Raw genomic sequence first — 12,796 nt, forward strand, 5'->3', positions numbered from 1 at the left:
GGATGTACCTGTTTTAATACACAGCAACTGTTGTAAAAAATAACAGTTTTAAAATGATGGAAAGTATTTCATGAACATGCAACAATCCAGTCTGCCAGTCTGCCACAGTCTGCCAGTCTGCATAATGTAAGAACCGAAAAAATGACTTGTTGACATCTCTGCACAACGGAAGACACTAGCTGACATGACATCATGATCTGATGAGGAATAAAAAAATCAAAGTATGACCACACATAGGTGAAATAGGGTTTAATGTGGTATTTAAGTTTTTCTATTTACTATCTATAAATTTATGATTTGTTAGAAAATGACTGTGTGGTAAACCCCCTGGTGCCACTGTAGCCATTTATCTGCCACAGGAAATGGACATTATGATCAATATCATATTTTAAACATTTAAACAAAAACTGACTTCCCCTTGGCTGGTTTTATGTTTGTTTTAAATGGCATAGTACCAATTCCAAAGTCTATAGGTATTGAGTACATTTAACTCTATACTGGCCAGGGGGGCACCCAGGTGTTGTCACTGCCTATATGCAAAGGCGTAATGCATGATCGTTCCCAAAGTCAATAATCCCCCTATTTTGTGCGGTTTCAAGAACATTTTTAGCATAATTTGTTACCCCTATTTTACACGAAAACAGGTACAAATTAGCCTTGAAAGTTATCCCTATTTTTGCATTTCAAGTAGGCCTACACTTTTACAAAAGCACACCCTTTTTAACATTTCATGAACACATACCTAGATATCCCTAGTGATGTAATTGGTGTAAACATACCCCAGAAACAAACTGAGTGAGTTGCTGAATATTAGGAAGGCACAAAAGTTTCACAAAACTTGAAATCTGGGAGTAAATTAAGCAAGAAATGTCAAGATTTCTTGGGATTTCAACATTCTCAGATTCACAAAAATATACCCTATTTTTTAATTTCGAGTACACCGTCGTCAAAAACAACCCTATTTTTTTAAATTGCGTATTTTATGTTTGCGAACACAGTTTAAAAATAACCCCTTTTTTCTTGAAATTGGAAACGATCATGTGTACACATAGTTGAATGTTTAGTGATAACACCGGGGGGGGGGGCACTCATGGTTCATAGTACACATGTACTCGTGTGACAAAAAAATGTGAAAATGGGTCCTTTTCAGAGAATGAACACAGTCAAAACACATTTCATAGAAAAAGGTTTTGTTTTTGTCAAATTTTCTAGTTGGTGCATTTAGGGGTCATTTTAGTAATCCCACTTAATGTATACATATGTCACATGTTTCTTCCAATCCTTTTCAGGGCTTCCCTGGATATTTCTTGCTGAAAGATAAAAACATGTATAGGGGTGAATTTTATCAAAAACCTGTGGTACCTTTCAGATCTATGTTTTTGAACCATGCAAAATTCTTGTATAGTGATCACTATAACTTATGTGTTTTGCTCAAAAGGGCAAATCCTGATTCATACTTCGAAAATCTCTATTTTACTTTTAAACCATGCATTTTCCTCATTGGTCTTTTGGTAAAAGCAAAAAAAAAAAAAAAAACACTACAAAACTGTGAAGTCTGTACCTGTAAGTGTAACACCAAAAAACATGGTTCAATTTAATTCACTGTGACACTTGATAGGGGAAGGTAAAAGGGTTATGTAAAGTAATTTGTAAGCTTGTTCTCTAATAAACTTAAATTTATCTGTATCATAAAGTTTTCCTAAAAGGATTCCAAAGTCTTAAATGTTTCAAATTGGAAGAAATCCCAGAAATTAGGCAAGAGGGGATTAGAACCAAAAATAAAATCATTTTCCTACAGCTGAGAGCAACTTTGAGTGTGGTTATGTTGAGACATTTTATTATCGCACCGGACATCGGCAGATGTTCAGTGTATTTTTTCACCATTGTCATATTTATTATTTATAAATTTGTCTGTATTCAGCTACAATGGTATCAGTGACACACACAATGGTATCAGTGACACGTGTCATTACATACAATCATTGTTATCTTCATAATCCCACAATTCAATTGACTTCCTTTCATGCTTATCTTATGGTGTCACATGTCTAGTTTTGGTGGGAAAATTGAATGTATAAAACATGTAAAGTTCCTTTGTGCTTTGTTTCGATGATGAAATGATGCCACATGTTCTTCACAAATGCAACTTGTGGGAAATAAATCACTAATAATGAATGTGTTTGTTGCTAGTAGGGGGCCAATGCTAGTCTGTGTCCAAATCTTTGTATAAACAAAGGTTGAAAGTGTGTTCATATTTTCATACACTCTATCTCACACCCCTACACACTACCATCATACTATGTGGCCTTATACATAACCGTTTCAGTCATTGAGTAAATGCAACAATTGCTTAAAAGCTATAATGTGTGATTTGCTTCACAGCGACGCTCTCAATTTACTCGGATTTTTACTTTTTGCATAATTATAATGCCCAGTGGTGTACTAAAATATACCACGTAAAAGACTAAGCCTGAAGTGCTTTAATAACAGTAAAATTTAACCTTATATTAAAACCGGGGAGACCCGGTTTTATTCAGAGTTCACCGATCGAATGCTTGCTAACATGTGCAGTGGATGTCAGCTTATATGTACACACTTCGAGCGCGATGCTCTGTGCAGTATTACATGTAATACGATCGGCGAGCGTAGTACATGCATTGTAGGCGCTGGAATATGAAATCGCAATGTTCTTCGTTATACCTCATTTGTTTGCCTCGAAATTAAAAGGGGATAATGTGATCAGTGCAAACAAGCATTTAAATAGGAATCTAATCTTTATGCAAATCACACATTATTGCTTTAAATTAAGTTTATATTTAACCTCATGTGCAAATAAATGCATCAATTCACATTGAAATGTTCAGACATCTGGTCTCAATGGCAAAATGTTATCTGTGGGAATGAAAGGTGTGCATAACTATATCATACGTGTCACAAAAAAGATAGTATTTTAGGCGCCACATACCATTAAAAACATTTCACATTATCCCCATGTTTTTAGAAAAGTGAGGAGGGAGCCTGAGAGTGTCTGTTTGTGTTGTTTTTTGGCAAAATTTACATTGATATTTCAATTTTCACGTAACTTGATGCTAGCAGTTTTCTGCATCTTCTAGGAAAACAATGAGGTCCTTATTATTTTGGTTTTATTTTAACATTATGAGGGTTGGACTTGGAAGTGTTAAATTGAAGATAATAATAGCCAATTTGTTCATGAAATTAAGTAACTAATAGTATACTAAAAAATGATTTGGCAGTGCAAGTACACATCTTATATTTATATGAGCAAAATGTAGAAAAGCTGCTATTCTGCAAAAAGCTGAGCAAATTCCTCACCCAGCTTAGCCCTGTGAGCTCCCCGCCAATCAATACATACCTCATGATACCTTGGGTCCATTTCACTAAGCTTTACGAAGCTTCCCAAGTCTCGAAATCGTTCGAAACTTATGACAAGTCGTGTAAGTTCCATTTCACTTAACTTACTTAGGAACGGTACCCTTCATAAGTATTATTAGGGATTTACCACAGGGACCCTTCGTAAAGTTATGTCTAGTATTGGGTATTCGTAACTTTACGAACGGTTACTTGAGTTATGAAGGGTTAAAAGTTTAGTACTACATTTTTTTATTCATATATTCTCAGTGGAAGGTTGAACCCAAGGGGTGCACCATTTGATTTCCAGAGGGGGGTGGGACTTCTTTAATTTGCTGATTATTGAGATTAAAAAAGTGGACCCCTGGTCTTTCAAACATTTATGTTTTTCTTATTGCAGGAGCATGAGGCAGATTGTGAATTTGAGAACATCAAATGCCTTAAGGCAGGATGTGGAAAAAGTTTAAGAAGAGCAGATCTTGCTTACCATCTTGAGAAAGACTGTCCTATGAGACCTGTCAGATGTGGAAATTGTGGGACAGAGCTAGTCCACAAAAATTTAAAGGTATTTTTTATCGATATTGTGGTTACTATATAAATATATCATTTTGTGGCTACTGTAACAATATTTACCATTCATAACTTTGTAATAATTTTTACCAGTCAACACAAAGGGTGACATAGATATAATACAAATCTTTTTTATTTTGTGTCCATGTTTAAGTACAAGTGTCACATAAACATTATCCTTTTTTTCTTTTTTTTTCTGGTTTCTGCAGAAATTGTTAATTTTAGCACTTTGGGCAGGTGTTGCTATAATTTCCTGACAGGCTGACACCATCTCATTTTCAGAGAAATTATTATTGCTATACATGTTAAGCACAACAGGATGTGTGCGACAGGTGTTTTTAGCTAGATTTGTTGAATTATTTTTTCCTAGACTTTTTTCAGAGAAGCTCAACTCTAACATTTTACTTCATAATTCAAACATTGAAATAATAAACCAACAATATTAATCACGCTTTCTTATCTTATTTGGACAATTAGTTGTAGATTTTAGTATACAAGGAAATAACACTAAATACACTGTGTGTCCCACTTGGTTAAAAGGTCTATAGTCATTATTGATGGAGGGAAAAGTCTCTCAAAGTTCCCTTTTTATGTGGAATTGCGAACTGGCCCCGGAACTGACTATGGAATAATTGTGTGCCTCATTGATTGATATTGTGTCCATATCAATGCACATGCAGGCATACAAGTTTTAAGGGGTGGTGCAATAATTATGTGTACCCCGGGTGGTGAATTCTCAAATGGTCTGCCAAAATCGCTGTGCCCCTTTGGCCGTGCCAAAAATCTTTGCCCCCTTTTGATGTGCCAAAAATCTTTGCCCCCCTTACACATGCAAGATTTTGGGGAACCCGAATTTAAAACCTTAAATTGTCTTATTATATAATGCGGCGCAGCGAAACAGGAAATTTTGCATATTTGAACGTGTTCCTAACATTTTCCTCGCCTTTTTAGGGCGTAATATAAAATGGTACCCAAAATATCTGTGCCAAAAATTGCTTGCCCCCCTTTCGACCTGCCAAAATAGCTTGACCCCCCTTTTGACCTTCCAAAAATGCTTGCCCCCCTTTTGGCCTGCCAACAAATTTTTGCCCCCCCCCCTATAATTCACCACCCTGGGGGTACACATAATTATTGCACCACCCCTAAAGGGGGTGAATGGTAAGCAAAATAATATTCAAGCCATTTAAGAACATACTTGATCCAACTAAATCTATATCCAAATGCATAACAATAAATGAAAAAGTTTCCGCCATGAGAATTTTTGTGCTTAAGCAGGAATTCCTGCTTTTTTGTTTCCCAAATTGTTTTTATTTCTTAGTATTTTTAGCCAGTTTTTGAGCAATATTCCTGCTTTTTTAGAATTGTCCTGCTTTTTCATGGAAATGATGAAGCTTAAATTTCCCATAAATGTTCACTTAAAATCAAGAATTGTCATTTTGTTAATGATTAAACTAATTACTTGTACTTTAACAAATCAATGATGATGTCATATTGGTCGGAAAAGTTGGAATGAAATGATGTCACTGATCCATAACACAACCTATACTGAAGACAACCTAGCTATTCATGCAGATTATGAATAGTGTCTGTGTAACCAAGCGAAACTGATTATACAGAAGATTCAAGTGTAATTAATATACTCTGCTTCCCACCCATCCATTCTGTTGATTTGAGAGAAGGGCAAGTTGGAGGTGAAAATATTGTTGCATCAAAATGTTAGCTAACATTGGCAGAAATTTCAAATTTGGATACAAATTTTAGGAAATCTAGATACTTCTGGTTCATTGTTAGGACATTTTGGACAGAACTTGATTAAGTACATGTATGTTCTTGAAATGGACTGAATATTTTTTTTTACTGACATACTTTAACACTTATATTTTAGTATCTATAGGCAGAAATTGTTATTTATGCATATTTAGTCATAGGTGAGAGATTTTTGGCCACAAATGAAGGATTTTGGGGTTTGGAGGAATTGTGCCAGTCATAAACACCCATGAAAGTGGTTGCAATGATCACTACCGCTTCAATGAGGTTTTAAAAAAAAAATTCATTCAAAAATTAAAGGGAAGTCCATGTGGTTTACTTACGTCAGGAAATTGAATGATGAAGGACTTACAGTACAACCATATATGGGAATGCCCAATATCTTTACCCTTGGTTCAATTTAGTCAAGTGTATCTATACATTAATCATGTCATTGTAATTTGTAGATCAGTTTAAATTTGTTTTTGTGATTCATTTAATCATATAGTTATAAAGCAGATCTATTCAAATAGCAGGATCTATAGATGAGTTGACCTCAATGTTTATCAACAAAGGCAAGGGACTGGAATATCGATATGCTTGAGCGAACTGCATACAACCACTCTACTGTTCAATAACCTTATTGTGATGTGGCGGGAGTTTTAAAACCATAGGCCCTAAACAAAATATGATGCATGTGCATACTGCCAGCCAAAAAACAATGGAAATTGTGATGATGCGCATGCATACTGCCAGGCAATGACGTCAGAAGTCAACTCATCTATACATCATATTATCAACCATGTTTTAACATCATTGTCAACCATGACAAACATTTGATGTTTTGCAGTGTTCATACATCACCAAAGTATATATGTTCCTCTCATCTCAAGGATTCCAAATTTATCATTTGACCTACCTGCGACATAGTGTCGCGGGAGGTACGCTCCCAATTTATATAATTATTTATAGAAATTATTTATTTATTTTTATTTTGTATATTTATACAGAAACATAATTCTGAGTGTCCAAAAGCACCAGTACCTTGTAAAGATTGTGGCAAGAAAATTACAAGAGAATCGGTGAGTATCGATGCATTAACTGTTAACATACACTCCACTCAGAACTTTTAAGAAAATCAGTACTTATTTAAATACTTGAGCCCTACACCAAAATTAAGAGGGAGGGGGGCTTCTGGGAACTTGGCTCTCTTGTTCATGTGTACAAGGAGGGTATAACTGTTTATGGGACCAATATCAATATTCTACATCAACATCAAGTTGTGAGTTTGGTGATATTTCTAAATTCTAATGCAATTTAAGATTCCAAATAGGCCTAGCTATATTCTGATACAGGCTGCAGCTACAAATGCACTTGGCATCTTTGAAATATGTTGAAATATGTATTGTTACCAATGGCGGCACATACATTTCTAGCACTTATGAAGTCCTATTACACAACACGCCAAATGTTGTTTGGACAAACTTGATCGTAACGGGAAAACAAACTTGGCAGTCACATGGCGAACACAATTACACAACTTGCCCTTCATTGTCAAATTTCTATTGTCCAGATAGATTAATTGCATTTACACCACATAAAAATTGATTCCTCAGTTGAATAAAGGGGAATGCTTGGATATAGCCCCACTGTATCAGGTGAAATTGTTGATAAAGAACATATGACTAAGTCACAAGGCAGTGTCAGGTGTACAACCAGCTGATTCATGTTGATAAGCACCTAGAATATGGTGTGACTTGTCAATAATATTTTATTGTCCTTGGTTATATGACTATTTACTTGTTTACTTGATACGTCCACCAGGGATATTAGGTTTCATCCTATAGACATTATGTGAGTTGATGCCTCAACACTTGATTCAGAGGGATGTTAGGTTTCATGCTATAGACATTGTGTGTATTGATGCGTCAACACCCCTCGGTGTATAAAGTAAAAGATAATAATCATGTGATATTTTTTAATAAAACATGACTGTTCGCATGACTAAATAATGAATGATCAAATTCTGTGTCCAATATTGCTCCGCCTTTTTTACTTTGTTACAAGCTATGACACAGCATGACATAATTTCAATAAAACATGTTAGACCCTGGAAAAAGGGGTACAAACTACTTTCTAAATGTGAAGAGCAGTTTTACTCTAAAAATATTCAACATGTTGATGGCTTATATAAGTTATATGGTGTGTCATAAGTCTGTTCCCCCCTCCCCATAGGAAAACCATTTTAACATGCTTTAATTTAAACTTAAACAATTAATTTGATATTAATTTGTTACTGGTTATTGTTTTGGATTAATATAAATGTCACTTAGCAAATTATTTGAAGTTGTTGTCTTTTTATGGTCGATAACCTCCGAAAATCTGCAAACCTCTGTTATTGTTGTTTTTCCATTGAAAATCAAGGTTTGCAGACCTTTAAATCTGCCATAACATACAAAATTAGCTTTTAAATTCTAGAACAACGGCCAACATATTTTTTTCGCTTTAATGAGCCTTAAGGTTCATTGCAGCTAGTAGCCCAAAGACAAATAAACAGAGGGGGTACTTCCATATTGAGGTTATGCTCCAGGGGAAGTCGGAATATAGGCGGAACGGACTTTTGACACACGGTATAGAACTAAAGAGCAGATATTTGTATCTCCAATTTGTACAGTGGCGCCCCCAGGATTTTTTTTTTTCGGGTGGCATTGAGGGGCAAAGTGAATTTCGGGGACAAAATCAACAAATTATGCGCAAAATTGTCGGAAAAAGTGGACATTTTTGTAATTTTTGGTTTTTACGGGGGGGGGGGGGCAGGGGGTGACAAGAGTTCTAACTGGGGGGGCACTGCCATTTGATTTGTATCTTGACATTTTGCTGCAAATTAATGGATTGCTTACGTTGTAAGCACTAGTTAACCCAATAACAACTTGCCAAGATTAGCCCTGTTGAATCCAGCAAAATTCAAGATTGTCTTACAAAATGGCATTCATGAAAGGTGTAGAAAGTTGGTAGAAATTGAACCTGCTTGATATAGACCAGGATGGGGGTAGTGCGAGCCTTAGCCCTCTCCTATTGGGTGTCAAGTTCCTACGGGAAGATCAAATCTGGCATAATGGTCTCCCTTGAGTTGGGAAGGGCCAGGCAGTCAACATGCTTGAGGGGTTTTATCTGAAGGCCTAGGACCAAATTTCACATCAATCCCACAATATTATTTTAGAGTGGTCAGCGGGACACAATTTGAAATTCCCAGGTAAACCTTGTTGGTTATGTTTCAGTCCATTGAAATCATGAAACTGGTCATGGTCCAATGTTTTGTTACTTCATCTGAAGACATCAGATACAAAAGCCTATATAAATGCCATTTTCAGAACATTAAACTATGATCAAAATTAGCACATATTTTCTTAATATTTTCTTTATATATGACTACTTATATTTGCCTGTATCTAAACTCATCATAACGACCAGTGATTCATATCTATTTATTACATTTTGTAACAGAATGTTGTGATTAGCAAGCTGTTGGAAACCATAAATTTCGTTTCCCAATATTGTCATTGTCACACCCTAACATTGTACTTTTCTTTTGTTTATCCATTCCAGTTAAAATCACACCAGGATATTAAAAAGGGAGACTGTAAAAGCAAAAAACAGCACTGCTCGTTTGCTGGCTTGGGATGCTCATATACGGTAAGGCTGGGATTTTCGGGTAATTTTGTGCCCTGGTACCTTATGTAATTTACAGACAAGTACCCGGGTACCCGACAGTACACCAGGGGTCAAGGTGAAGTGGAGGGCGAAATTTAGACTTGAAAATTTTATAAGGAAAGAAAGAAAAAGAAAAAAAAAATACTCTACCAGAACCCTTCCGCCACGGACGAAGACTTCTCCCGAGAGTAGGCTCTGATTTGCTTGATAAGTCCACAAATGGTAGTCCTCATGAACTATCTGTGGAATTTAACTGCTTTGTGTATCACTCTGACACTCTTCCCAGTATTTTAAAAGTCCTACCCAGAACTATTTAAAATGAATGTTTGTAAAGTGGCCCTACTTTGGTCTTAATGCATTATTAAGTGGGTATAAGACTATTTTATCAACTCAAGAAAAAGTAAGAGATACAAGCCTTTAGATCTGATACCCAAGAAGACCAGGGCCATGCGTAGAGTAGACTGTCCCACAGTCTCGGTTCGGTCCGGCCTGGATAATGGAACGATACATAATTACATAATAGCCTACCAAAATATGCCATAGTCCTTCACCCCCGATTCTAAATACACAGCCCAAAACCAATTCCTCTCTCTACACAAATTAGCTCAAATTGATGCCACTACACTGATCACACCTATATTGAACGCTAAAATTCAGTGACCGCTCCCCACGCCGAGACTGTTCCGAAGTGTTAGAGATTTCACTTCCAAATATTCGTTCAACGAAGCCCAGTGATTCTGATGTCAATTACGAAAGCCCCGCCCCAGTTTCAATTCAAATATGGTAGCACAAAGCTATGCCGCAGGATGTGACGCAAGATCGAATGGGACACTTGTCATTGCTTGTCAACAACTGAGAGGTATTGAGCTCACGCGGGCACGCGCTGATAGACCCATGGTACGCCAATAATAAAAAAGGCAACCACTGACTCGGACCTAGGCCTATTGTCCATATTATGTATATTATCGCGTGCGGTTTGCAAATGTTTGCACATTATTTAGCTAGGAAGCCTTTTCAAATATCCCCGCTGCCAAGCTGCGTTGATTGGTCGGATACAATATCGTTGTTTAGCTTTGTTTTAGTCGCTACACAAGCGTTAATGTAGTGAAAACATGGACGTGGTATATAGAAAGATTGCGTGACTCCAAATCCGTAAAAGTGAACTCCCAGCATTTTGTGGGAACTGGAAGTCAAATTGCTTACAGACTGGGAGGGTCCATGTATTAGGTTGATTTTTAATGCTATGTAATCTACATTACCAGTCGTTCTCCATGGACCCGAGGGAGGGTCTATGCGTAGAGCACTGTCATGCCACATCAAAAGAAATTAAAAACCATGAACTTTGTTATTGTGATGTAACCTTTTTTTTATTTCTCCATTCTTTTTAGGTAACAGGTGGAATAGGATTGAATGAACATTTACAAAAGGAGACTCTATATCACACACAACTTCAAATTGACAAGATTGAAGAACTGACACGGCAATGTGAAGAATTTTTTCAAAGTCAAATGCTAATGTCAAATTTGCAGTCTGTCGAAACTGAAGACAGTGAAAAAAGTGGTGCATGTGCAAATCCAAAGGTTCCTGCTCTGTCTAGCAAACAAGTTGACCAGTTAGTGGCAGTATTTAAACAAAGGTTTGTTCTTCGCTGTGAAGAGACCAGTGGAAATGGGCAATCTCCCAAAGCCAGGAGGACTTCGTCAAATAATGACGATCGAGAAGGAATAAGAGTAGCTATCAAAGAACTGGAAGATAAAGTAAAAAAGAGTGAAGAAGAATTAGATAAGATGAAAACGTTGTATGCTGTGTTGGATAAAAGGAATGAGACTTTTCAAGAAGTTGTGGCAGTTTTGAACAACCAATTAGAGGCAGTTGCAGAAAAGGCAAGTGCTTTAGAAAGGGAGAACAGACATCTGCAAGAAGTAATTAATCAACAGGAAAGACAAATACATGCTCATGATCAGATGCTGACTGTAAAAATGTCGCTCTTGCAGAACAAGAGCTGAGAATCCAAACGTTAGAGTCATCTGCGTTCAATGGTATTTTGATTTGGAAAATCACTGAGTATGCTCGTAGGAGACGGGAAGCTGTCAGCGGAAAGACAACTTCATTTTACTCTCATCCTTTTTACACTAGTTACCATGGTTACAAAATGAGGGCTCGCATCTACCTTAATGGTGATGGCATGGGCAAAGGCACTCACTTGTCACTGTTCTTTGTTATCATGAAAGGGCGATATGATAATATCCTTCACTGGCCATTTAGACAGAAGGTGACCTTCATGATGGTGGATCAGGGAAACAGGGAGCATGTGGTGGACGCGTTCCGTCCAGACCCCACATCTTCCTCTTTCAAAAAGCCTACCAGTGAGATGAACATAGCAAGTGGATGTCCTTTGTTTGTCAACTTGAACCAGTTACAAAGTGACCAATACACATATATCAAAGATGACTGTATTTTTGTTAAAGTCATTGTAGATGTTTCAGATCTTGAAAGGATATAATGTGTTTAACCCTGACGGCCTGTGGGTTGTTTGGTCGGAGGTGTCGTAAGAGTTGCTGCCCGCCAACACCCACCTAAAATGAAGGCATCTAGGCAGTAGTATGTTGTAGTTCCCAGTGACATTAGGGTTAGGGAGCATGCTGAAGAAGGTTGTTGGTAAGTATGCGTTGTGGGTGTTGAAAGGGGCAAAAAAGAGAGAGGGAGCAGCGTGGCACACTGGTTAAGGTCTTTGCCTTTGGTGCAAGAGGTCCCGGGTTCAATTCTCCGCAGGACAAAAAAAATTAATTTCGCTCTCCCCATGGCTTATCTGGTATTAGCGGGGCAGATGACCCATGACAAAAGACCTTGTTACAGTCGGTTCCGATCTGGGTAATAAGCCCGCTTGTTGGCTACACTTGACTGTCCAGCAAAAATTCCCCGACCAGCTATCTACGGCGACCCCCTTCATTCACCAGGTCACTTGTGCCTGGCCGAAGTTTCATCAGCGTTATCTCCTAGATTTCAGCTGTTAATGCCTAGATATGCTCGACATTTAAAAAAAAGCAGGCATTTTGAGGGGGTCTGGGAGGCGCTTTAATTGCCCAGGGCCAGGTTGCTGGTTGTCAGTTTTGGCATGGGTGGGCGACCAGCGGCCCCATATGCATATCACCTCAAACTGTGTATATACTTCTGGGATGTATTGGACTAGCGCTATACATATAGCCCTAAAACCTTGTACACACATTCCATGGTGGTTTGAGCTAAATATCTGGTGTAACCTTTTGGCCATATGGGCCATTTACCTCGAGCCTGAGGGTGGTTTGGTTGGGGGTGTCCTATGTGTTGGTCACCCCACCCCCACTGAAGGGTAGGCACCTAGGCAGTAGTATTTTGTAGCACCCAGTGATGGTACGGTTAG

The 12,796-nt window shown here is 37.6% G+C and overlaps 1 protein-coding gene across 1 annotated transcript in view; it reads left to right on the top strand.

Annotated features, from left to right (window-relative positions):
* The window catches only part of LOC140138688 (TNF receptor-associated factor 2-like), a 32,456-nt gene extending 19,660 nt beyond the window's left edge, over positions 1 to 12,796 (top strand). The window contains 5 exon segments of the mRNA XM_072160436.1: positions 3,770 to 3,934; positions 6,696 to 6,767; positions 9,292 to 9,378; positions 10,785 to 11,367; positions 11,370 to 12,796. Of these exon segments, the coding sequence (XP_072016537.1) occupies positions 3,770 to 3,934; positions 6,696 to 6,767; positions 9,292 to 9,378; positions 10,785 to 11,367; positions 11,370 to 11,899 (1,437 nt within the window). The 3' untranslated portion in view covers positions 11,900 to 12,796.

Source organism: Amphiura filiformis, chromosome 18 (assembly GCF_039555335.1).
Source record: "Amphiura filiformis chromosome 18, Afil_fr2py, whole genome shotgun sequence".
NCBI lineage: Eukaryota > Metazoa > Echinodermata > Ophiuroidea > Amphilepidida > Amphiuridae > Amphiura > Amphiura filiformis.